At 38.5% G+C, this 23,530-nt stretch overlaps 7 protein-coding genes across 8 annotated transcripts; 6 read left to right on the top strand and 1 right to left on the bottom strand.

Annotated features, from left to right (window-relative positions):
* On the top strand, window positions 1–3,504 carry LOC114522495 (tripartite motif-containing protein 45-like). Its single transcript, XM_028543187.1, has 4 exons — window positions 1–1,563; window positions 1,913–2,029; window positions 2,165–2,675; window positions 2,813–3,504. Exons 1-4 carry the CDS (start codon window positions 387–389, stop codon window positions 2,886–2,888), a joined length of 1,881 nt encoding a protein of 626 aa, XP_028398988.1. The 5' UTR covers window positions 1–386; the 3' UTR covers window positions 2,889–3,504.
* Window positions 3,505–3,750: 246 nt separating this feature from the next.
* Window positions 3,751–6,263, top strand: LOC114522498 (transcription intermediary factor 1-alpha-like). Of its 2 annotated transcripts, none has more exons than XM_028543192.1 (4): window positions 3,751–4,885; window positions 4,997–5,083; window positions 5,210–5,714; window positions 5,953–6,263. In XM_028543192.1, exons 1-4 carry the CDS (start codon window positions 3,793–3,795, stop codon window positions 6,020–6,022), a joined length of 1,755 nt encoding a protein of 584 aa, XP_028398993.1. In that variant the 5' UTR covers window positions 3,751–3,792; the 3' UTR covers window positions 6,023–6,263. The 2 variants fall into 2 exon arrangements, with proteins under 2 accessions (XP_028398993.1, XP_028398992.1); XM_028543191.1 differs by having other exon boundaries at window positions 4,988–5,083.
* A 1,156-nt stretch (window positions 6,264–7,419) lies between these two features.
* On the top strand, window positions 7,420–9,733 carry LOC114522712 (tripartite motif-containing protein 45-like). The gene is made up of 3 exons (XM_028543454.1): window positions 7,420–8,584; window positions 8,990–9,440; window positions 9,524–9,733. The coding sequence occupies exons 1-3, from the start codon at window positions 7,420–7,422 to the stop codon at window positions 9,564–9,566; spliced, it is 1,659 nt and encodes a 552-aa protein (XP_028399255.1). The 3' UTR covers window positions 9,567–9,733.
* A 32-nt stretch (window positions 9,734–9,765) lies between these two features.
* LOC114522505 lies at window positions 9,766–11,748 on the bottom strand. Its single transcript, XM_028543198.1, has 3 exons — window positions 11,640–11,748; window positions 10,305–10,886; window positions 9,766–10,201 (listed from the first exon to the last, which is right to left on the bottom strand). Exons 1-3 carry the CDS (start codon window positions 11,673–11,675, stop codon window positions 10,103–10,105), a joined length of 717 nt encoding a protein of 238 aa, XP_028398999.1. The 5' UTR covers window positions 11,676–11,748; the 3' UTR covers window positions 9,766–10,102.
* A 345-nt stretch (window positions 11,749–12,093) lies between these two features.
* On the top strand, window positions 12,094–13,136 carry LOC114522598 (cytochrome c oxidase subunit 5A, mitochondrial-like). Its single transcript, XM_028543332.1, has 4 exons — window positions 12,094–12,237; window positions 12,430–12,511; window positions 12,642–12,932; window positions 13,026–13,136. The coding sequence occupies exons 1-3, from the start codon at window positions 12,177–12,179 to the stop codon at window positions 12,907–12,909; spliced, it is 411 nt and encodes a 136-aa protein (XP_028399133.1). The 5' UTR covers window positions 12,094–12,176; the 3' UTR covers window positions 12,910–12,932; window positions 13,026–13,136.
* A 200-nt stretch (window positions 13,137–13,336) lies between these two features.
* LOC114522629 (COMM domain-containing protein 10-like) lies at window positions 13,337–14,828 on the top strand. Its single transcript, XM_028543360.1, has 7 exons — window positions 13,337–13,397; window positions 13,579–13,669; window positions 13,780–13,962; window positions 14,084–14,167; window positions 14,259–14,363; window positions 14,459–14,518; window positions 14,613–14,828. Exons 1-7 carry the CDS (start codon window positions 13,366–13,368, stop codon window positions 14,649–14,651), a joined length of 594 nt encoding a protein of 197 aa, XP_028399161.1. The 5' UTR covers window positions 13,337–13,365; the 3' UTR covers window positions 14,652–14,828.
* A 214-nt stretch (window positions 14,829–15,042) lies between these two features.
* LOC114522633 (IQ domain-containing protein H-like) lies at window positions 15,043–22,982 on the top strand. Its single transcript, XM_028543364.1, has 34 exons — window positions 15,043–15,146; window positions 15,275–15,397; window positions 15,627–15,733; window positions 15,849–15,908; window positions 15,987–16,071; window positions 16,158–16,358; window positions 16,440–16,514; window positions 16,583–16,636; window positions 16,798–16,861; window positions 16,970–16,998; window positions 17,140–17,229; window positions 17,338–17,397; window positions 17,499–17,588; window positions 17,681–17,724; window positions 17,968–18,045; window positions 18,126–18,177; window positions 18,286–18,342; window positions 18,433–18,486; window positions 18,581–18,754; window positions 18,889–18,955; window positions 19,047–19,130; window positions 19,270–19,433; window positions 19,533–19,588; window positions 19,722–19,807; window positions 20,042–20,172; window positions 20,245–20,338; window positions 20,445–20,660; window positions 20,896–21,002; window positions 21,138–21,305; window positions 21,457–21,651; window positions 21,809–21,934; window positions 22,024–22,085; window positions 22,237–22,345; window positions 22,520–22,982. The coding sequence occupies exons 1-34, from the start codon at window positions 15,087–15,089 to the stop codon at window positions 22,928–22,930; spliced, it is 3,633 nt and encodes a 1,210-aa protein (XP_028399165.1). The 5' UTR covers window positions 15,043–15,086; the 3' UTR covers window positions 22,931–22,982.
* The last annotated feature ends 548 nt before the right edge of the window (window positions 22,983–23,530 follow it).

Here is a 23,530-nt window from a genome sequence, read left to right as displayed (position 1 = left end):
AATAAAATTCTAATGAATTGTAATATGATAGCACGAGTTCACGGACCTACGTATTGATTACCAGGAATAGATTTTCCAAGAAGCAATAACGAAAGTTAAATGATGCATGGATTACAAACAAAACCTGCTGTCTTATCTCATTTGCATCACTCAAGTAGAATTCAAATAAGGAGTTTTTACACATACCGGTGTTGTGTAGAGACGATAGCAATATTCGTTAAGTTCAATTTATATTTTCCAAAAGGAATCCAAAACGCTGAGAGGTGGTCGTAATGTAATCGTAAAAGAGTACAACTACACTAATCTTCCAGTGCTTCTTTAGTGTAGTTGCCCGGACTACGTAATGGAATTATCGGTTTAAGAAGGTTCATTTTTTCTCGTTTCAAATGGCTACTGCTTTAGAAACTGACCCGATCAATGAACTTGAAGAAAATCTACAATGTACTGTATGTCTGGAGCCGCTAAAAGACCCGAGAACTCTTCCTTGCTTCCACTCATTCTGTAAAGATTGTTTGGAAGACGTTGTGAAAACACGTCGTGACGAAGCACCTCACGGTCGACTAGTTCGAGAGTTTCCATGTCCAAATTGTCGAGAGATGTTTACACTCGATCCTGATAAAAATGTCGCCGACATGAGAAGAAATCATTTCATCTGCAACATTGTAAGAGTAACAGCCGTACTCAACCGAGATCGAGGAACTGGCGTTCCGTGTTCCCATAATTGTAGTCAAAGCTACTCAGTCGCTCGCTGTGTCACTTGTGAGAATTTTTTATGCCAAGAATGTCTGGCTATTCACGACAGTTATCGAGGACACACTGGTCATTCTGTTCTGACGATGGAAGAGTTGTCAAAGCCGGAGAATCGTAAGAAAATCAATGACAAAATGTATTGCAATGAACATCAGGGGAAGAAACTTAAAGTTTATTGTGAAACCTGCGACCAGCTGATTTGTAAGGACTGCATGGATTTTAAACACACGAAGCCAGATCATTCATGTTTTCTTGTTAAGGATGTGGCCGACAAATATAAGGAGCTACTTGCTTCGAATAATAAGAAAATGGATGAAGTTTTAACAGAAGGAAATGCCATTCTTGAACGATTAACGAGTTCGACAGAACGACTTGGTCACGATGCTGAGCATGTCAAACGCGAGATTACTAAAAAGAAAGAGCTAATAGCGATGGCATTCGGTGAAATGTTGGATCAAAAAGCAGACTCACTTAAAAACGATGTTGATCGAAGAATTTACTTTGAACGATTGAAGTTGAACATTCAGAAGAGGGAAACAAAGCCGTATGTTGATAATATACAAAGATCTGTTCTTCTTTCAAAGAAATTAGTCGACCAAGGCACTGAAGAAGAAATACTTTCCTCCCAGAAAAGCATGCTGAAGAGCGCAGATAATCTCCTGAAGAAACGTCGGGAATATCTAAAAGAACCTGAATCTGTAAAGTTGTGCTATACTCCGACTCCCTGCGCTGACAAGGAACCATTAAACCAAGAGATTTTGAGTGGATTGGAGAAGAGTTTAGGAAAGGTGATTGAAGGAAAAGATAGCAAAGGTAATAAACTAACCATGTGGTTTGGAGGAAAGACAGGGAATATACTGTATAAGCTAGTGCAAATAATTACAATATAAGAGTTGGTTTTGAATGATATAGATTTTTGTTGATATTCAAGGGAGGAAGGGGGGAGGAAGGAGGAGGAACTTTTAGCAAGAAACAAGATGGGATGGTTACTGCATGAAAAATATATACTGCAGAAGATCGTATATCACAATTGATTTAGAATAAATATTAGTTGATTTTTCATCTTGATTCTATAATAATTCGATTTTACCTGCAATAACGAAAATTGTTCGCTCAATCTAATTATATCAATCAATTTATTATTTTCTATTTTCTGCAATAGGGATTGTAGGTCATCAATCCAAGTTAAACCCAAAGGCACCCGTGTTTGCTTTATCTCGGAGTTTTTCGTCACCTGCTCCCAGTTATTCCAATGCCATGACGCGGAACTCGAGTGAAGGTATGTTACCCTGTATCTTCAGTCGTAGTTGCTGTGTGTAGCTGCATGGCAAGAAGCCTGTAAATAAAAAGGACAAAGCACTTATGTACATTTCTCGTTTCTTCACTTACATCTACGTTTGATTTCCATTTTCAGGTAACCTTTCAGGATCACCTAAAAAACGTGATAATGAAAGATGCCCAATGTGCCAGTCTGACTTCACAGATAAGAAAACATTATCTGAATGTGGTCATTCATTCTGTGCTGCATGTATTGATAAAGTATTTGAATATCAAAACAAATGTCCAGTTTGTGGCCAGGTTGATGGCGCTCGTCCAGGGAACCAGCCTCCTGGTGTGATGTCAGATAAAACCCGTTCAACACAACTCCCTGGTTTTACTGAGTGTGGGACTCTTGTTATAACTTATCATTTTCCAAGTGGTATCCAAGAATTGGACCACCCTAATCCTGGGAAACCATATGAGGAAGCAATGCATATCGCTTATTTACCAGACAACAAAGAAGGACGGAAAGTTCTAATATTGTTGAAAAGAGCGTTTGAACAAAAGTTAACGTTCACAATCGGACGGTCAGAAACAACAGGATTAAATGACTGTGTTGTATGCAAAATTGAGCACAAGAAATCCGTTTCAGGCGGGCCAAGCAAGTATGTTTACTAATCCATTTTTTTGTTGATCAACTCTTCTATAGTCAAACTGTCAAACCAGTTGAAGAAGGCCCTGTCGCGAAATCAGAGAGTTCATGCGTTTCAATGGTGTAATAAATTTGTTCATTATATTTCAGCTTTGGTTATCCTGATCCAAATTATCTGGCGAGAGTTGAACAGGAACTTGCTGAAAAAGGAATTACAGAATACTGAAACGAAGCTGTAACAAGATCATTCAAATAACTTGAACAACTTGTGTATTAGCCTTTCTCACGATGACGAATATCTACCATTTTTGGGGTACTTTCAATTTTCTTAAATAGGTTTAAAAAGTTATAGCAATATGAAAAGCGTTTTTTTGGAATCAACAGACCATTTGAAGAATAAATTCAGCCTAAAATTGAAGATAGTTGGCGTTAAGACCTTCACGATTTCGAAAAAAAGTACCCCAAAAATGGCGGCATATTCGTCATCGTGAGAAAGGCTAATTGGACGAGTCTTCCTTTGAGAGTAAACTCGAAGTCTAACAGACTGTAACAGTAAATGAACAACAAAATCCCCTTTGATGAGAAAATTATTAATGTGAGAAACACAAAGGAATTATGATGTCAAATCTTTCAAACCAATAAACATTTGCTACTAAACATGCAATGCTTACTAATGGCAATCAGACGAAGATGCAGCAGTGACCAGCGAATCGAGTATTGTAGAGTAATCGAGGACCTACTTCCTAAACTAGTCTATGTTACTTATAACTGTAGTTTCCATTGATTTCGTGTGAATTATATAAGAGAAAACTGCGCCTTTATGCTATTTTATTTAATGTAGTAGCTACAGCACTTATTTCCTAGGAACCTAAAGTCGATAGAAGAGCTAAAAAATGTTTTACATTCTTTGCAATTGGACAATGAACATACCCATACAAAGTTTCAAAGTGTAAAAATGGTAGCTTTGCTTTGACTAGATGACATTGATAATTATTCACATAAATAATTTTGAAGCAATTGCGAATACCGTAAATTAATTCTTTGAAAAACAATACCAAACGAGTTGTCATGCGAAGCCGACACAAAGCAGGAATAATGCAAAACGCTTTCGTTTTGTAGTTTCGTTTTAAATGGCTCGCATTTCAGAATCAGATGGAAATGATCGATTTGTAAAAAGCCCACAATGTACTGCTTGTCGAAATCCCGCGTCAAACGACCCGAGAACCCTTCCTTGTTTCCACTCAATCTGTAATAATTGTTTGCAAGACGTCGTGACAACATGTCGTGACACTGAAGCACCTCGCGGTCGACCAGTTCGAGATTTCCTATGTCCATGTTGTTTAAACGAGACGCTTAAACCCAAACCTGACAAACAGGATCGTGGCGTTCCGTGTTCACATAATTGTAGTCAAAGCTACTCAGTCGCTCGCTGTGTCACTTGTGAGAAATTCTTATGCCAAGAATGTCTGACAGACCACAACAAATATCGAGGAAATACGGGTCATTCTGTTTTGATGATGAAAGAGTTGCCAAAACAGACGGACGAAATGTATTGCAATGAGCATCCGGGCGAGATATTAAAAGTTTACTGTAAAACCTGCGACCAACTCATCTGTTGGGATTGTATGCGTTTCATACACGTGAAGCAAAATCATACATGTTTTCTTGTCGAAAATGCAACGAGCAAATATAAAGAAATACTTGCTCTAAAAAGTAGAGCAATGGAGAAGGTGGTAAGTGAAGGCAATACCTTTGTCAAAAGGTTAACAAGAACGACGGAAAGACTTGATCAAGATGCTAAAGATGCCAAGAGTAAAATTCTACAAAGAAACGCATTTATGGCGAAGAAAGTGGTTGATGTTTTAAATCAAAGAACCGAAAGGCTTTTGAATGAAGTCGATGAAATTCATAAAGGTGCTCGAGCAAAATTGGACAGACAAACTAAAGCGACAAGGCAGTATGTGCAAGACGTACAAAGTTCTGTTGATCGTTCAAAGGAGCTGGTCAAGCAAGGCACTGAAGAAGAAATAATTTCCTCCCAGAAACTGATGCTGGATACGGCTGATAATCTCCTGAAGAAACGCCATGAGCATCTCAGAGCATGTATACCACTTGCGAAGCTGTGCTACACATCCTACAGTGAAGAGGAACCATTGAACGTGAATATTTTGAATGGACTGGAAGGGAGTTTGGGAGTGGTTGATATAAAGAGCGAAGACAAAGGTAACTGAAACTTATTATGTTGATCTCAGAGGTCGTAATCGCAGGTGAATGAGTGCGACATAGTTCTATAGTATAAAGATCATGTTGATCAAGGGTTTTTAGTTCTTTTAGATTCATCAGAAAGTCCGAGTGTCCAGTCGGTTCAGTATTCCCAGGCAACTGCATTTTCCATATCTTCATATCAAAGTCCGAGTGGAGGTAAATATCCTTTGGAATTTGTTGTGTATTTTGAATTAAGATGACGAAGCATTGAAGAAAGGTAAATTAACATACGTGATTTCTGATTCTGAATTTGTCTAAATTTGCACGTGTTTTGATATGCAGTTCCAGGTATAAAATTTGTCGAAGTAGATGGAAATCACGATGATAAACAATGCACAATTTGTCTCAGCGACTATACAAATAAGAAAACGTTATCGAAATGTGGCCATTCATTTTGTGCCTCCTGTATTGACCAAGCATTCAAATATCAAAAGAGATGCCCAATATGTGGCGAGGTCTATGGTCCTCTCGAAGGGAACCAGCCTCCGGGAGAGATGATAGAAAAGTTTGAGTCAACGTGTCTTCCTGGTTTTCCAATGTGTGGTACCATTGTTATAACCTACAGGTTTCCATCTGGTATCCAGAGTCCCGGACATCCTAGGCCTGGCAGGCCTTATACCGGAACGAACATAACTGCTTATTTACCTGAAAATTACAAAGGGAGAGAAATTTTCGGACTTTTAAAGAAAGCATTTTGCCAAAAGCTAACGTTTACAATTGGAAATGATGATTGTGTTGTATTCAATAGTATTCATCACAAAACCAAAAGAGATGGAGGACCAGACAAGTAAGTTTTACGTACTGTTATAAAGTAGATTTTAATATCATGCTGGAAGTAATGCCTTTATAAACACATTATCGTTTATTCCGGTTTCATCCAATGGCTTTCTTACTGTTGGGTGCAAACGAGAACCAAATTGGTGCAAAACGATGAGATGTTGGCTTGGCATGCCAAATTGGCATGATGCAATGAATCAAAAGGGTTGAATCTAAAATTAATCGTTAAAAATATCTTCATTTTTTAGCAATGGTTACCCAGATCAAGACTACCTGAGGAGAGTTCAATATGATCTGGCTGTAACAGGGGTTAACTGAAGAATAAAGCATTGGAGTAAATGGAGTTTCATCAGAATGGCATTTGATCTTCCTTGTACAAGTATAATGATATGACTACCTGTCGTGTTCATGACTTCATGTTGTGGACGAACAGTAGCCTTAATTGAACAGCAAAGTTCAAACACGACAAAAGATTGTTATAGATAATAATTCTTGTCTTAATTACAGTGTATATTGTAATATATGTCTTCAATTTTGAAAAATACTGAGTTTTTGTCAACGAAACGAGTCATTTTCATGCAGGTTTGGATTTAGATCATCCTTGAGTCGTTCATGTTGCTCTTTGATGGTCTTCAGTTCTGATTTAAAGACCGCTTCCATCTCGTCCATTTTCGCATCAAAACATTGTTTCTGAAAAAAACAAAATGAGAATTACGTTGATGTTAAAGATACGCGGACACACATAAACTTCTGTTTATTTATAGCTCACAATTTCCTGCCATTTCTGCTAAACAAATATAGCACGTACTTCCTCAAAAGAGCCAAACACCACGCCAGATCTTGAGATGAAATATCTGGGACACAGACACGGGCTTTTGCATTCTTCTTCGTCGCCTATTATTTCATTCAACGTTCTCTTATTTTCAAATGCATTATTCCTAAATTCCTTGCATGTACACCGTTGTAAATTCCACAAAGGATCATCCGTCTCTTGTAGTTGACTTTTCAACTCCCAGAGCACTTTCAACAGAATCGTGCTATTTCGTTCTTGATTTTGTCCTACAGGTTCCTCGAAGTTTGTTCCAAATTTGTGTGGCTTTATTGTTTGAAAAAATACAACTGTTTATTCCACGTAAACAATAACTTGCTACAGAAGACACCGATTAAAAGGCGATTATGATTTACATAAATCATTTGTAGATTTTGCGAATACCGCAAAACTATTTTCTAAGAAGTAATCAGTGTCGTAACTAGAGCGATAATTGGGGGGGGGGTGAATATTAATCAGTTCTGCCTGACGGATTTCTATTGCAAGCCATTGCACTTACATAAGAAATCCGTAGGAGAGAACTGGATATATGAATATTCACCCCCCCCCCAATTATCGTTCTACAGGGTGTCTCAAAAAAAACGCAACCACTTAAATATGCAGAACATTAATACAGCTCTAAAGCGCAATAGATACGCACCTCTGGGAATTGAAAATGGCTCTTAATCCTTCATTTACAATGCTAAAAGTCATTTTAGCTGAACTATGGTGCAAACCCGAACAATATTAATATTCTTGCATATTTAAGTGGTTGCGTTTTTTTTGAGACACCCTGTAGTTACGCCACTGGAAGTAATGCCAAGTGATATGTCATGCGAATTCAACACAAAGCAGGAATTATCGGTAGGCTAGCTGCTTTTAATTCATATGGTTTACTGTGTTTTTAATGGCTCGTGCCTTAGAATCAGATGTGGTCAATATACTGGAAGAAAATCTGGAATGTGCTGTTTGTCGGAACCCGTTAAAAGACCCGAGAACTCTTCCTTGTTTCCACTCATTCTGTAAAGATTGCTTAGAAGGCGTTGTGAAAACATGTCGTGACGAAGCACCTCGCGGTCGACCAGTTCGAGAGTTTCCTTGTCCAAATTGTCGAGAGATGTTTACACTCGATCCTGACAAAAATGTCGCCAACATGAGAAGAAATCATTTCATCTGCAACATGGTAAAAGCGACAGCCATACTGGATCGTGGAACTGGCGTTCCGTGTTCACATGATTGTATTAAAGGTTACTCAATCTCTCGCTGTGTCACTTGTGAGAAATTCTTGTGCCGAAAATGTCTGACAGACCACAACAGTTATCGAGGACACGCTGGCCATTCTGTTCTGACGATGGAAGAGTTGTCAAAGCCGGAGAATCGTAAGAAAATCAAGGACAAAATGTATTGCAATGAACATCCGGGCGAGATATTAAAAGTTTATTGTGAAACCTGCGACCAACTGATTTGTAAGGACTGCATGGATTTTAAACACACGAAGCCAGATCATTCATGTTTTCTTGTTAAAGATGTCGCTAATAAATATAAGGAACTACTAGCTTCAAAAAATGAAACAATGGATGGTGTTTTAGCTCAAGGCAATGCTTTTGTCGAAGGATTAACACATACAAAAGAAATACTTGATCTAAATTCTCGCGCAGTTAAAAGTACAATTCGTGAAAGAAAAGAATCTATATTAAAAACATTTATCGACATGTTGAATCGAAAAACTGAAACACTTCTGAACGAAGAGGATCGAATCCACCAAGACGAACGGAAAAAGTTAGACAAACAGACTCGAGAAACAAATCAGTATTTGGAAAATTTAAAAAGATCTGTTCAACTTTCAAAAAGTTTAGTCGACCAAGGCACTGAAGAAGAAATAATATCATCTCAAAAAATGATGTTGAATAGCTCGAGCAGTCTCCTGAGGAAAAGACAGGATTATTCTGTGCGAAATATACAGTATGCTGTGCCGAGCTACACTCGGCCCTGTGCTGACAAAAATCTATTAAGTGAAGATACTTTTAGCGATATGGAAAAGAGCTTGGGGAAAGTGAATACAAAGTTAAGAGGTAAATAAAAAAGCTATGATTATATATAGTATAGTTCCTGTACGAGGGGGAAATAGTGATAATAGGTGTGAATTTTGACAGGTGAGTGAAAGGAGGACGTCGCTTGAAGATTAATTGGAGGCCTGTGCATGTATATTTATATATTAATGTTGATATTACCGGCGTAAAACCATCGCAGTATCGCTATTAAATCAGTCGGTTTTCGTTCACGTAGAAAAGTGAATATAATCCTACAGCTCGTATTCATCAGTTTATCTCCCAAAAATAATATATAGTTACGAATTTAGCGCAGAAAAACAAAAATATATGTATAAAATACACGCTGCAATAATATAAACATGTGATATGTGATATGATATTCATTTTATTTAACCTAATTTTCTTTTTATATGAATGGACATAAAGTTTACAAATCCAGTCTTAATCTAAAATCATCAGGATTTTCTGCGTCCCAGAATTATTCCAGTCCTTTAGATCAAAGACCTATTCGTCTGGATCTATATTCCAGTTATTCGGAGGGAGAAAAAGATGACTGGGCACTCAATGTGAAGCAAAATCGACATGCTAATGTACCGCAGAAAGGGAAGAAGAAACCTCACAGTCCACCGCGGAAAACGCTTACTCAGAAATTAAGTCAAATAACCGAACGGGCAAGCCTGTGGGCAGATGATCTCTCTCTCGGTAGATCCAATCGGGAGTCAAAGCCAAGTGACACTAAATTGCAAACTAACAACGTAAAGAAATTCTTCAATTTGTCGTCGAGAAGGTCTCGAATGAAATCAGCTTCTACACCTGATTTGTCAAGAATGAGTGAGGATGATCATTGCACTGGGTTTGGATGGGGTTCAGAAGCCAAGTGTGTATGACGTGTGATTCATAGACAAGCAAATTTTCAAGTTTCACCGCATGTGTTAACAATTATCTAAATTATTTTTTTAGATTCCTCGGCTTGCAGAAATCACGAAAAACGAGTTACATATGATGACTGAATCTCAACAATAATGAAACACGAAAACCAATTCTTCTGAGTGCAACTTTATGTAGTGCATTAAAACGTCCAGACACATGCATGTCTAATGTTTATATAAACTTCTTTAATTAACTTTTTAACTTGTTAGGTGAGCCGCGATGAGCGTATCAAGACTAAGGTAGAATAAGGTATAAGAGTATACAGTGAGCGTAAAAATGGTAGGAATGCATGCTTATGGATGACATTGATTATTATTCACATAAAATAATTGTACAGCGACTGAGATTACCGTAAATTGATATTCTTTCAAACAATACCAAATGAGTTGTCATGCGAAGCGAACACAAAGCAGGAATTTCTTTCGCTTTCGTTTTGTAGTGTCGTTTTAAATAGCTCACGCTTAAGAAACAGATGCGATTAATCGATTTGTAAAAAGCCAGCAATGTACTTCTTGTCGAGATCCCGCGTCAAACGATCCGAGAACTCTTCACTGTTTCCATTCATTCTGCAAAGATTGTTTGCAAAAAGTCGTGACAACATGTCGTGACCTAAATCACCTTCAGTCGTTCATGTTGCTCTTTAATGGTCTTTAGTTCTGATTTAAAAACCGCTTCCATCTTGTCCATTTTCGCATCAAAACATTGTTTCTAAAAAAAGCAAAACGAGAATCACGCTAATATTAAAGCTACGCTGAGTCGCTGACACACATAAACGTCTGTTGATTTATAGTTGTTCAAGCATAGCACGTACTTCCTCAAACGAGCCAAACACCACGCCAGATCTTGAGATGAAATATCTGGGGCACAGACAAGGACTATTACATTCTTCTTCGTCGCCTATTATTTCATTCAACGCTCTCTTATTTTCAAATGCATTATTCCTAAATTCTTTGCAAGTACACCGTTGTAAATTCCACAAAGGATCATCTTTAACAACATGACCATCTCTTGTGGTTGACTTTTCAACTCCCAGAGCTCGAAAGAAGAAATCACTTTCAACAGAATCGTGCCATTTTGTTCTTGATTTTATCCTACAGCTTCCTCGAAGATTGTCCCAAATTTGCGTGGCTTTCTTGTTTGAGGTAATACAACTGTTTATTCCACGTAAACAAGAACTTTCTGTTGTATCACCATTTGTATAATAACTGTCGCACAGGCTCTCAGGAAGGCTGAGGTTAAGTGTTACGAGTAAGTGTTTTTTGAAAACGGACACAGTTTCGTTCAGAGGCGATACACAGGAATGGTTTCTGGATAGGATTGTATCTTTGAGCTTTATTGGAAGAGAGAAGAATTGTTCTTTCGCTGGGAATGCCACGTAAGGTGTCCATTCGTCCTACACAAAGTCAGACAATAAAAAAATCAATGAATCAGATGAAAAGTTTACAGCTTGTATCTGACTGCGACGCAAAGCGGTGGTGATAATCCGCGGTTCTTCCTCCCGTACGCGGGTACGTCGTAACATAATCGCCGATTACCGGATCAGTGAAGAAGACCACAAACAAACGAACTTAAGACGATATAAAACAGCTCGATAAAAACACTCAGCTTCGCTCAAGCGTGCGGTCGATTGACAAAGAACTCAGTTGCTGAGGAAACGCGAGTATTTATTAAAATATTCCGTTGAATCATTTCATTATGTGTCTGTCATTCGTATCCGTCAATTTTTCTCCTAAAAAGTATCAGTTATTGTCCTCAGAAGTATATTTCTATACATATTATGCTTTTTTTTGTACCATAACATTAGATAAGTATCCTCTTCATATGGGCAGATACTTGGTTTAGCCATTGCTTGTTTTTTACTAATGAAACGGCGGAAGTCTTTCATTTGATGGAGAGAGGAAAATTCCTGACACAGGATTTTACCGCCAACATAGCATTAAAAAATCGTGCAAAAATCAAATGTAAAGTTTCATTCTTTCGCAGAAAACTTTATAGGCCTGATAGTAGCCTTACAGGCGCAGGTTCCTGTGTGTAGAATGTGTAGCAGGACAGTAACGGAAGTGAGCACAAAGATATACAAAATACTTTTATTCTCAAGAAGTTTACACTACACTATCTCATGGCAAAATGGTAAGTGGTTACAAACCTGGTCGCCATAATCAATTGCTGTGTTACAGGTCATTTTTAAAAGGTATTGTTACGTACTTTGATGAAAACCGTTCATCCTGTGTTTTGTAAGGCCACAAACAATGTACACAAAGAGTTGTGAAATCACGGATAAGATTATGTATGCACTAATTAATTTATGGTAAACTAAACTAAACTGAATTAATCACGTTCAAAAGGTGAAAGGTCAACTAGTGATCTCAATGATAACTGGATAACAATCAAAGAATCATCTCTTTAATAAAGTGAATGTGAAATTTTTGTACATCTTGTACAAAATAGGATGTTTAATGATGACTGAATTTTAACTATTTACTGGTCATATTTCAGTTTTGCTAAATTAGGTATACTTCTCTCCGGTTGGTTAAACCATACAACTCCAGTTATTTAGAAAAAATAGATCAGTTGTTAGTTGTACTTTGTACCTCAAGGGCCTCACATGTCCCCCATCTTGCTTGACGCCATATTGGAATTTTTGTCCCAAAAAGTGGTTTTATTTTGAGTCGTGTTTATAGTCATGCTTCGTTCAACGCTCAGTCGTTTAGCTCCTGCAGTGCGCCAGATAAGGCCTGTTTTATGTAAGTTCTTGTAGTTTGTCATAATGGGTGTTTAAATAATGTTTTTACAGTTGTACAATAGTTTTTGGGAAGACGAAAAACACTTGAAGATTTGATATTTAAAATAACTTGATATTGCAGTTTGTTAAAATGACAGTTATGCATGAAATAGATCGTAGTTGATCTTCAATAATAATTGATTCTTTTTCAAAGGCTCCTCTGCAAGGTTTATGTCTGACAAACCAGTAGAATCTGCAGAGGCATTTGATGCCAGATGGGAGGCTTATTTTAACAGGTATGTCTTCTTATTTATACCATCCATGCTTCTTAACCAAACAAATTGCCTTATTTGTGGTCCATTTTTCCCTCAGCTGGACCTTGCACCCAGCAGATGACATATATATGTTTTATTTCAAACTTTCAAGGGAAGATATTGATGACTGGGAACTCCGCAAAGGTGTGAATGAGTTATACGGCCATGATCTTGTGCCGGAACCAAGAATTGTAAATGCAATGTTAAGGGCGTGCCGACGCCAAGATGATTTTGGTATGGCAATCAGAGTGTTGGAAATGGTCAAGCTGAAGTCTCGAGATAGTGGTGATAATGAAATATATAACTATATCATTCAAAACTGTAAGCCAGTTATGGAGGAACTGGGTATTGAAACTGTTGAGGATCTTGGGCTTGCTTAGAGTTAGACAAACTTTTCTATCAGGTATGTGATGATATATTGTTGTTGTTAGAAATGTGCCAAATTTCATGGTTTCAAAATGCTGTTAAACTGAATGAATTTTTTCTTATTTTTTAGATTTTGCATTTAATGTCAAGTCAAGAATTGCAGATGGATGGTTAATTTGTTCTTTCTTTTAATTTCTGTCAGTTTTGACTGTTGTATTACTTTGTCAGAATTATATTGTACAAAACCAAATGGTTGTACTAGTTTAATATTCTGGTTTGAATGGTCAGTATATGGTGATCAGGGGGGTGAAAAACAGGAAAGTATTTATACCAATCAGGATTTTACAGCTACATAATTATTTCCCCCTTCCCTTGAAAAAGCCCTTCCCACGATGCATCAAAAACCGACCTGAAAAATCTGAAGGCAGTTGTAGCCTGCAGAATATTTGGGCACAACCTGGATATTCAAGATGGCGGCCTCCATGTTCAATTTGACAACAAGGTAGGATTCGATTTGCAAGTCGTACATCTCTTGTATTTTGCTTTATTTTTCATATTTCCTCAAATACAAGGTGAAACAATGCTAGATGTCTGTATCCGATGATTTTTTCAGTACAATGTCAACGTTATTGTACATTAAAGTACAACTGATTTTGATAGCATTATTCATCAATTCGTTGTAGATTAAAAAATGGAGTGACTTTGATAAATGACCTGGATTCATCGCGATTTCCATTGCTTCTCTCCAGAATCATTGGCAAACTAACTGTTAAGGTAAAATGCATAATGTATATCCTGTTCAAACGTGTGAATCGCTCCTAGCCTTTGATGTAGGTATAGTCAGTAACTCAGTATAGATTGCACTTTTTTTCCTTTATTTTCAGGGCGAGAAGATATTTTCTGAAGATGAGCAAGCGAAGTTGTGCAGTGCTTTTAAGGTTGACAACAACAACCTGCAAAGCATATTGGATACTTCAGTATTTATCCTTGAACAGGCTGCATATCATTCTGCAAAACCTGCTGTACTTACCCAACAGTTAAAAAACATTCAACTTTTAGATGACAAGGCAAGTAGGATGGGGAATTGTACTCTTGCAGGGGTTATTTTGGTGTCTTGATCTGTAATTGTGAACAAGTGTCTGTGCTTTAGAGTTTAGATAGTCATGAATGTTTTCTTCTCACATTTAGGTAGAGATGTTTGTTACTGTGTGGACAACGCATGGAAAATCTGTCACTGAGGAGCTAAAACAAAGAAGTCTCACACCAAAACAAGTAAAAATTTGTAGTTTTAGTTTCTGCCGGAATGGGTTGTTGGAAATAAGGTTCCTTCATTATGATAATTGCTGATTCTGATGGTTTTTAGCTAGAGAGTGTGAAATGGAAACTCAATCTACAAATGGCAGAGTCATCGAAGAGTAAGTTGAAGACACCAAGTGCAGTGGTAGAACTGGGTCTCAAAGGAGGCAAGGTGAGTGTGTATTCAATGTATCATGTCAACAGTTCTCACAAGAGTGGACTTGCTTTTGTATTTGAACTTGTTTTAAAAGAAATTATCTGTTATAGGAACCAGAGAACATTTGTTTAGAGTTTACCCATGAGGAATTGTATTCATTTTATGATCAGGTTTGGTTATTTAATTGCTCTATATAGAAGAACTCCTTTAGTAATTATTACCATGAAATAGTCTGATGTTGACTTGTTTTATGTTGTGTTTCAGCTTGAAAGAATCAAAAGTCAGTTGGATGCCTTGCGATAGCAGATTTCATTGGAAACTGACAATGACATTTGAATTGGACAGTTAGATAACATCGCTTTATATATTTTTATACGTAATTGTATTTAAACTCTTGATAATAAGTAAATCAATATAAGCATGACCTTGTGAGACTGGTATGTAATCAGCTACAAATAAGAAATATACTAACAATTTTGTTTAAACCAGGAATTGATTGTTATATCTTTGTATGTGGGGTAGTCAGATACCCCTGGGGTGTGTTCAGGCTGGGTATGGACCTACCCCTCTCTACCACCCATAGTTGGTATTTGTTGTGGGATATGCGTGGATAATGCGTGGTAGAATGAGATTATTAAGTACAAATTTGCTAATGTGTTGTTGCCATTATTGGTTGCTATGGTGATTGGTGATTTAAATATGGCGGACGAGATTATCGAAGAATTGTGACCAAAAGTCATGTTTTCGTTGACGGAACTACCAAATAACCAAGAAGAAGTCGGGAAACTTCTTGTAAAAGTAATCCAGATACCTTTCGATATATTTTGACAGTTTTCTCATCAAGATTTTTCGAAACAGCCGGGAAATTCGCATCGAAGGATCAGTTGATCTTTTGTTTGCATTCAGTCTTTCTTTGTGTATCGTAGGTTCAAGACGATCTACGGCATCTCAGGGAGCAAATCAGCAATGCAGTGGAAGGAAGAAGTGCAGAAAACTTGGATTTCAAGGACATTGAGAAGGCTATCGCGAAAACAGAGCTGGGTGTCAAGGTAGGTTGACATATGACAGGCTCGATCGATCAGGCTGGACAGCTTCAAGGTCAAGGATCTGCATGAAATATCTCTGCCTAAATAAACATCATTTTATCGCATTAGAATACGACCTTAATTGCTTGATAAATGTGATTCTGTCTTGCCTGCAGTCGATATAACAAAGTGATGCACTCATGTTTGTTGTTTCTGATGGCACCTTATCATTCGGCTCCGTTTTGTTGTTTAGAGCAAAACCTCACATTACGTGCAGACGTTAAACAACCAGGTCCTTACATTGCCATCTCTTGAACAAAGTGCTTCAAAGAAGAAGGTTGAAGAGCGCAGCAGTAGCAGGTGCATATAAACAATTAATAGTCAAGATACCTTTACAATGCTAGCTTGTGCACGCTGATGAATATTAATTACACAAACATGCAATACCATTAAACCATTTATTGCTACTTTGTAGTCTTGATGAAAAACCAAGTGCCTACCTAAAAAAGCCACATGGCATTCGACCCAAGCAAAGGTACCAGATGGGAGAAAGCGATTTTCTTCAGTTTAGCCAGAGTTATCCTTAGATTGATTTGTTCATTTCATATTCCAGCTCAAACAAAGGTCTTCTTCAGCCAATTATTGTTGCAAAGAGTGGTGGAAAGCCTGCACCAAATGTTCCCTCACCTGGCCAACAGGTTGGTTTGCAGTATTAGATTGAGTTTTAAACCATGCAGCGTCACCTCTTCTTCAGCCTCAATCTTCGCAATTTCCTTCGAACTAGAGTAAAGATCTTCGTGCACTTCAATTACTAACCAAGCCAGAACATCCAGCCTCAAGGGTGATCCTGAGGGACAAATATGGAGTTGCTTTACCACATATCCAAGAGAAAACTGAAGCTGGAGCTGTCAAGCAAAAGATAGTCACAGGTTGCACAGTTGAACACCTGGCGACATTGCCTCGTTCAAACAGAGTTGACCCTTCAGTAAGTTTGAGGACATTTGTTATGAATACAGTTGATGTATATATAGAGATCAGTTATCAGATCCTCCCCTGATTATTTTAGAGAACGCCCCCTCCTGTCTCAGAAAATGATGCGAGGAAAGGAATCCTCAGTCTTTTGGAAAGAGGTCTTATTCCGGTAAGCCTTGTACCATTCTAATCAATTCATATGAGAGAATAAGATTGACGAATATGATCCTTTTTTAGCCGGCTGCTGAACTATCGCTCGAACCATCACCTGTTCGTCATCAGCAAGCAATGGTAAGTTTTAATATTTCGCTTCTTTGCAATGACGATAATTTTCCCGAAAGGATGCGTCAAGAATCGATCACGCCTGTGTCTTCCTGTTGACCAGAGACAGGAAAGAAAGGATTAGGGCCACCAACCAAACAATACCTAATGATAGTTTCCTTCTGTTACAGCTACATGATGCAAGAGAACAATTCATAAGGATGAACATGGAACCACCGGAAGAGTTCTGTGGAGGTATAACTGCGCTTTTTCACGAAATGACGCAAATGACGCATAGGTTATGTAATTTTTTACTTGTACCCGTTTGGAATTAAAGAGATTTCCTGCTTTCTTTTTATTCAGTTGGTGGTTACAATATTGCTGCGGTGAAGGTGAGACAGTGTTTGAAATTCATAAGAATCATGAGATGTGATGGACTACATGGAAAAAATTGAAAAATCTGTGTCAGATGGTTAGCGCTGTCGAGCCCCCAGAAGCGTTGTAATTAGTAATCTCGATCTTTGTGCCTGTAGACAGACAACACAAATGCTCAAAACGCTAAGGAGACCTCGCTTGCTGAGCGTAAGAGAAAGAAAATTGATCATTTACGGGACGCGAATCAGGTTAGAATCAGACAGGAATCTAACGGTCCACCTGTGTAATAATGCAAGCTTGTGCTGATCCCACAAACTGTCGATTGCATTAACTGGATAGATATTTCTTCACTCTAGGGCTGGACAGACAATTCAGTATTGCGAACTCCTCCGCGTGATATTAACGCTATCTTACCGGTAAATCGTTGAAGATGTTTCTATAGTTTTTGGTGGGGAAATATTCATTAAGAGTTTCTATGATGATGTCATGACTGTAATATTAAATGACGTCATTTTAGCTTCCAGCTCCTGTTCCTACGCCATCCAGCGACGTCAAATCTTCGCATAAATTTGTCATTCAAAATGGCCGAACTCGTTCAACATCCCAGGTTCGTATTTAGCCTCTCTGAAACTAAAGCCGTTTGACTATCATTGTTATTTTGTCTGTAAACTCTTATTTGCATCGTTTATGTGTTCGTAGGATTTCGCAGACTTCAAACGGCATTACTGTTTATCATGGGGAAGGTCAGTTAATGATTAACTAACTCTCTGTCATCATATCTTATCCAACTTGAATGTAGGTGACTATATATTGGGTGATATATACTGAATAGCTATAGGATAAATATGGGTAGTTAGGATATCTGAGTAGCTATGAGTTAATCATGGGTATCTAGGGTAACTATAGGTATTGGGTAGTTAAGGATAAAAGTGGTGGTAGATACCCCTACAGAGACATTTCTCTCTAATGGAGCGTTTTTCTTGTAGCATTTTGACGCTCATTCTAAAATTGGAAGAAATTATGCGAGATTACTCCGTGCCGCTTGCAATTATCGACGGTGACAGGTAATGCAATAAAATCCCATTTCGTGTGCTCAAGGGTGATCTGTGAACGAATATAGTACGAATGTTTTTATGACTTCCAGACTGGCAGATCTGGCCCTAGTATTTGAACTGGAGGAGAGACCTAAACTGGAGGTTAGTTGACACACAATAATCGCCATTCAATCGAATTTATTGTTCGCTAGTTTCAAGAGGCTATTTTTAAGTTTCCTATTAAAGAATCGGCTTGACTTTCTTTTGCAGCATTTCCTAACGTGTGTTCTGAACTCCGAAGATGTCGAGAAGACAATCAGAATGCCTGTGAGTATATTTCATATCAACGTTTGTTTTCTTTTCAATGTCGGTGCATAACTATAGTGCAGTACCTTATTGAGCTTTAAAAATATTTAGGGTCGCCGCTACCTTGGTCCAGATGGCGAGAAAATGGCCGCTATAAAAATACAAGTAAAGAAAATCTCTTTTCATCGTGTTCTTTACTGACAAACCTAACAATCGAGCGATTAAATGTTAAAAAACTCTTTTTTATTTTGTCGCCCAGTCTTCGTGGCGACGTTACCGGGACAGGGCGGCGTATTTAATCTATCGTCAGCGTCAGTGGGCGGCCGGGGTAATTGCAATATCATGGATCATGAACTGTAAACTCTCGATGATTAGAAAACAACTGAAACATCTCAGGCAGACACAGGCCGAGAAGTTTAAACTCCGTTCACGAGTAAGTGTCTAAGTGAAGCCTCGAAACAGTGATTTTTGATTGTCGAGGCTGCTGTTGTAGTCTCAAGTAAAATATGATGTACAAACTGATGTACAAAGAGTTTTATTCTGTTATTCTTTCTATTTTTTTTCCAGATTTTTCGTTCAAGATGGACCAAAATCAAGGAGTCAAGGAGAGTGGCTGTCCATATTCCTTCACTAGGTAGAGAACAGCCCCAGGGGCGTGGTGGAGCCGTGCTGAAGTTAGGTTTACCAACAGTGTGTAGAGTGTACAAAAATTTGAATTTTTTTAGGTTACCCGCAGTTTATTCGTGATAATCTCAGTGATCTGCCGATGCTTCAGAACCTACAGATGGCAAGACTTTGCGACATTGCAGGTAATTTAGCATCACCATGTCTACTGTTGTCCAGCTCCAGTAAGGGGGGGGGGGAAGAGGTTCCACAAGCCGCGCTGTGGAATATTTTGTTCGCCTCTTTCAACCTGTGTTTCAACTGACCGTCGCTGTTCTTGTGTAGATTCTAAAGTCGATGTAATTTACGTGTGTCCTGTTGAACTTACGGACGATGTCGATCAATATTATTCAAAATTGCTTGCAATGAGAGCTGCCTCTGATTCTAAGCACGAAGCGATTGAGAATCGTTATAAGATTGTAGTTCCTGATGCTGTTCATAGATTTCCTGTGAGTATCAGATATTGAGAAATGAGAAACATCAGGCACTCGCATTGAAGACATGTTATAACATTTCTCAACATGTATTCTATTTTTTTTAATTCACAGCACCACAACATGTGCCTAGCCTCAATCCTTAAGTACAGCCCGAAGACCATCCAGAGGTGATTATGATGTTATAAACAATGATGCAGTATAACCTACGTATGATACTTACTGCCATCAGTTTGTTTTCTTTATTGCTTCAAAAAGTGAGTCTGGTAAAACATCTTGAAATAATCCGGTTGTATTTTGCAGGATCAAAGCTCTGATTAAGGGTCGTGACGCATACATTGTTCCTGGTGTCCTTCATCAAGACGACCTTTATTTATCTGATCTCCTGGGTAAGATCCATAGCTCTGCAGTCTTTTACAACAGCATTGCCCCAAATGATTCACAGTACAGTATAGCACTCCTCCTCTCAAACCTTGCAATTTCTTAAAGGATCGAGTGCCTTGTCATTGGACCTTATCTTACTGCTGAACTTAATGTGCATGTGTTAGTGAGCTTAGAGACTCCCAGCGATTACCTTCCTAGTTTATACTCGCTTTAAAAGAAGTTTTTCTACGCTTGTTCAGATTTACCAATTCTGAGCCCAGACCCGGACGTGGCTAATTTGTACGCATCCAAGTCGGGAACGAAGAGGATTTTCCTCGCGGCCAAAGTTGAAATACCGCCCAGTGAATTCGATATTTATAGCTTACCTCAGGTGAGTTCAGGTCTGGAATCGTAAATAGTGAACCTCGACGCTTTTATAAATTCAACATCGTTCATTTCCTAGCTTCACGAATGCTTAGCTCAGGTTGTAACCGAAAATCTTCACATAAAACGATGGCTGTTCAAGATGGACAACGAATTCGGCGGTCGTGGCACAGGTACTTCTACTACTATTACTGAAGATCTTGAATTATATTTAACCAACCTTTAACATTAACATTTAACCAACATTTCACTGACGACATATACATGTTGCTATTTTAGCGTACTGTGATGTGACCCGGTATCTTAGTTGTTTTGCGCCTGCGTGGAAGGAATGCCGGAGATACGGAGAGAAGTGGTCCAAGAAATGGGCTCATGAACCGACGTTGATTAAAATTGCGGCCGAAATACCAGCGATACTCGCCCAACATGGCTGTCCTGCGTCCAAAGAAGGTTATGCAACTTGGGAGAAGTTTCTCGAAGTCTTTCTTCAACGAGGTACAGCCCATATCATATTGAAATTAGAACTGTAGCTTGTGAAATCCAATGTGTAGAACCTTGTTTTCAAATAAGAATCTCTTTTCCTATTTCATTATGATGTTCTTCCGGGTTGCTTCCAACTTTCTCTTCCTCGTTTGAGACCTTTAAACCAACACAACAAAAATTGAATCCATCCTGATTTCGTTCAAGGTGGAACAAACCTTATACGATATATTGCCTTGTTTCTTCCCAGGTGGTATTATCGAGGCGTGTCCTCCTAGTGAAAGTATTACAGCTGTAACCGTTGACATCATGATTGAGCCTGATGGAAATATATCTGTTTTAAGTACGAGTGACCAGGTTAGTAGGAAACCGATGTGACTATTTGAGCCTAGACTAATTGTTTAGTTTCTCTTCTGTGATTAATTGATGATCCACTCCACTGGCCCTAACACAGAAAGCCATTTTCATTCTCGTCCATATTTTGTTTTTCAGATTCATGCGACGTCTGTGTATCAATGTTGGGGCAACTCGGTTCCTCAGGCGTCAGTAGATCCCAGCCTCCTGGTCGAAAAGGCCACGGCTATAGCCAGTGCGTGTCGACAACGGGACATCATTGGATATATCTCTATAGATTTTGTCACTTTCATCGACCCAGAGACGGTGAGTAAAATCTACCCCCCAAGAAACCTACAATAGATTTCTTGTTGAAATATAGTATACACATTCTGTCCCAATATATCCACCTTTGTTTACCCATACTCACCCATAGCAATACTTGACCCATATTTAAGTGCATTTCAACTCCTCTTAGATGGAACAGGTGTTATGGGCTGTGGACCTGAAGCTCACGCATAGCGATAGTTTGGCTCAAATGAAGCTGATGAAATATGTTACAAATGGGACATTTGATGCGGAACGAAGTGTATTTCAAGTTCCTGTCGTTGTCAAAAAACCCGAACCAACATTAGGCCTGTCAAGACGACGTAAAACCATCGTTCACGAAGAGGTTGGAAGAGTTTCCATTTCACCTTTTCATTTTTTATCACTCATTTTGCGTTGCATTTTAAAAAACTTACTTTCCTGTATTTTCTGAGTTAGTTTTCAATAAGTTTGGCTTCCTTTTGGCGACATTTTCACGGCCTTTTGTCGATATTTTTTTCCAGCCTCCGCCAAGTCCATATCGTTATGCGATATTCAGTTCCAGGCTCCAACACAGCAACTTGAGTGTGATTCACTACAGCGTCTTCTTTCAAATGTGTCGAGCACATGGTATCGGATTTGACATGAAGGTAGGGCCTGGATCCAACCACGGTTGCCCCTTTTATTGTGTCAGTCAAAAATACAATAGATATCTAAAATTGTTTATTTTTTTCTTTAGGAGAAAGCGGGCACAATATTTTGTTTGGTAGATAGTTATAAAAAGGAATTCCTTACGATGATGTAAGTGTTGAGTAGTTGTCATAAGTTCATGTTTTCCAAATACCAGCACTACCTAAAAAATCACCAAGCCTCTAAGTAAACCAATACCAAGGGCTGTATAGATAGCGTGTTTAGAGAATTGATAAGATTGTGGCCTTCGTTTACTTGCCAGGGTAATGAGTGATGATCTTCAAGGTTCGCTGTCGACTTTTGCACGCAATTTGTCTGTAATACATCAAGAAATATCAGCTCCAAATATGCAAGGAAGAAGCAACTTTCAAGTAAGTTTTTTATGGACTCAATTATTTGATCTAAAATTACGTTGGGTGCGCCTCTAGCTCTAGAACACTCGCTTTAGTTCCTACTGCCAAGGAAACTTATGATTATCAGGGGAATCTAGGCTGTTCTTTTTGTTCCCACACAGACCTACTCATTCTTTCTTCATGTTTCCCCAGGAAGCCATAGACGACATTGATGAAATATTGGGAACGACAGAAGAGAATCTCAAGCAACATCGTGATGGAAAAACTGCTCAGCTTCAGGCGCCGAGGCCAAAGGAACTTCAGCGCATTCTGCAGGAGCATCAGAGAAGCGTCTCGAAAGGTGTGGGGGACAAGCAAACAGAGGAGAGGGGGGCGACTCCAAGAGATGATGCTGAGGGTGGAATAGCAAGAGATACAGAGGAAAGGGCGAGCGAAAGGGGAACAGTTTCGGCGATGCAAGAAACACATCACGTTTCAGAACCTCACCCTTTGCATCAACTATCGTCTGCGTCTGTGAACATAAACCCACCTCCCCCCTCCCCTCGGGATGCAGCTAACAGTCACGTGAACGAGAAGAACGTTCAGCCTAAATATAAAAGATGACATCGTCAAATATGACGCTATATTTGGTATAACTATTAGCGACTGATATTTTGTGTGGAATTTATATAATAAAATATTTCTGTAAATTGTGTCCCGGTTTCGTTTTTATATTGGTCGAGTTCAAAACCATGCCTTTATGCTGAGTGCATTATTTACGGCGAATGGTTATAAAACATATTGCATATTATAGGTTGATACTGTATTTTATTCCAAAATCTCCATCAATATGCTTCGTATATGCAAGCATTAGGTAATTTGAGAAAGTTTCGTTTTTGAAAATCAGCGCCCAATAATGTGGCAACGTTGAATCAAAGCTTATTTAAAGCGCGAAGTTGGGCTGGTGATTCCCGCTACGTTCACAGCATATACGGCGAATCGACGACATGCCCAAGTGTTAGACACGGAGTTAATTAGGAAGAAGGAAAATTTTAAACTATCAGAACTGTCATACGAGCTCGGTTTTAAGAGATATTCGACAATTAAACTTTAAAGCTTCAATACTGGCCGTCGTTCTCAATAGTTTAAATGTTAGGATTAACGCGTTTAAATAAAGAATCGTTTATTTCTACATTTTTTAGCGTTGATTTATATCTTCCTAAA

Source organism: Dendronephthya gigantea, unplaced genomic scaffold, assembly GCF_004324835.1.
Source record: "Dendronephthya gigantea isolate DGI-Jeju-01 unplaced genomic scaffold, DenGig_1.0 000023F, whole genome shotgun sequence".
Classification (NCBI taxonomy): domain Eukaryota; kingdom Metazoa; phylum Cnidaria; class Anthozoa; order Malacalcyonacea; family Nephtheidae; genus Dendronephthya; species Dendronephthya gigantea.
The sequence above is the reverse complement of the archived record's forward strand: the minus strand, read 5'-3'. Positions and strand labels throughout refer to the sequence as shown.

What these genes read in the sequence shown, in the direction of transcription:
- LOC114522495 (XM_028543187.1), top strand. Translation starts at nt 387, where the DNA reads ATGGCTACTGCTTTAGAAACTGACCCGATCAATGAACTTGAAGAAAAT. An exon ending in GACGCGGAACTCGAGTGAAG is followed by an intron (nt 2,030 to 2,164) that starts GTATGTTACCCT and finishes TTCCATTTTCAG; the next exon opens with GTAACCTTTCAGGATCACCT. An exon ending in GTTTCAGGCGGGCCAAGCAA is followed by an intron (nt 2,676 to 2,812) that starts GTATGTTTACTA and finishes ATTATATTTCAG; the next exon opens with CTTTGGTTATCCTGATCCAA.
- LOC114522498 (XM_028543191.1), top strand. Translation starts at nt 3,793, where the DNA reads ATGGCTCGCATTTCAGAATCAGATGGAAATGATCGATTTGTAAAAAGC. An exon ending in TATAAAGAGCGAAGACAAAG is followed by an intron (nt 4,886 to 4,987) that starts GTAACTGAAACT and finishes AAGGGTTTTTAG; the next exon opens with TTCTTTTAGATTCATCAGAA. An exon ending in ATATCAAAGTCCGAGTGGAG is followed by an intron (nt 5,084 to 5,209) that starts GTAAATATCCTT and finishes TTTGATATGCAG; the next exon opens with TTCCAGGTATAAAATTTGTC.
- LOC114522712 (XM_028543454.1), top strand. Translation starts at nt 7,420, where the DNA reads ATGGCTCGTGCCTTAGAATCAGATGTGGTCAATATACTGGAAGAAAAT. An exon ending in AGTGAATACAAAGTTAAGAG is followed by an intron (nt 8,585 to 8,989) that starts GTAAATAAAAAA and finishes ATGGACATAAAG; the next exon opens with TTTACAAATCCAGTCTTAAT. An exon ending in GGATGGGGTTCAGAAGCCAA is followed by an intron (nt 9,441 to 9,523) that starts GTGTGTATGACG and finishes TTATTTTTTTAG; the next exon opens with ATTCCTCGGCTTGCAGAAAT.
- LOC114522505 (XM_028543198.1), bottom strand. Translation starts at nt 11,675, where the DNA reads ATGACCTGTAACACAGCAATTGATTATGGCGACCAG. An exon ending in CAATTGATTATGGCGACCAG is followed by an intron (nt 10,887 to 11,639) that starts GTTTGTAACCAC and finishes GACTTTGTGTAG; the next exon opens with GACGAATGGACACCTTACGT. An exon ending in TGTTTGGCTCGTTTGAGGAA is followed by an intron (nt 10,202 to 10,304) that starts GTACGTGCTATG and finishes TGCTTTTTTTAG; the next exon opens with AAACAATGTTTTGATGCGAA.
- LOC114522598 (XM_028543332.1), top strand. Translation starts at nt 12,177, where the DNA reads ATGCTTCGTTCAACGCTCAGTCGTTTAGCTCCTGCAGTGCGCCAGATA. An exon ending in CCAGATAAGGCCTGTTTTAT is followed by an intron (nt 12,238 to 12,429) that starts GTAAGTTCTTGT and finishes TCTTTTTCAAAG; the next exon opens with GCTCCTCTGCAAGGTTTATG. An exon ending in TGGGAGGCTTATTTTAACAG is followed by an intron (nt 12,512 to 12,641) that starts GTATGTCTTCTT and finishes CAAACTTTCAAG; the next exon opens with GGAAGATATTGATGACTGGG.
- LOC114522629 (XM_028543360.1), top strand. Translation starts at nt 13,366, where the DNA reads ATGGCGGCCTCCATGTTCAATTTGACAACAAG. An exon ending in GAAGTCTCACACCAAAACAA is followed by an intron (nt 14,168 to 14,258) that starts GTAAAAATTTGT and finishes GATGGTTTTTAG; the next exon opens with CTAGAGAGTGTGAAATGGAA. An exon ending in TGGGTCTCAAAGGAGGCAAG is followed by an intron (nt 14,364 to 14,458) that starts GTGAGTGTGTAT and finishes TATCTGTTATAG; the next exon opens with GAACCAGAGAACATTTGTTT.
- LOC114522633 (XM_028543364.1), top strand. Translation starts at nt 15,087, where the DNA reads ATGTTTTCGTTGACGGAACTACCAAATAACCAAGAAGAAGTCGGGAAA. An exon ending in AGGAGAGACCTAAACTGGAG is followed by an intron (nt 18,178 to 18,285) that starts GTTAGTTGACAC and finishes TTTCTTTTGCAG; the next exon opens with CATTTCCTAACGTGTGTTCT. An exon ending in GTATCGGATTTGACATGAAG is followed by an intron (nt 21,935 to 22,023) that starts GTAGGGCCTGGA and finishes TTTTTTCTTTAG; the next exon opens with GAGAAAGCGGGCACAATATT.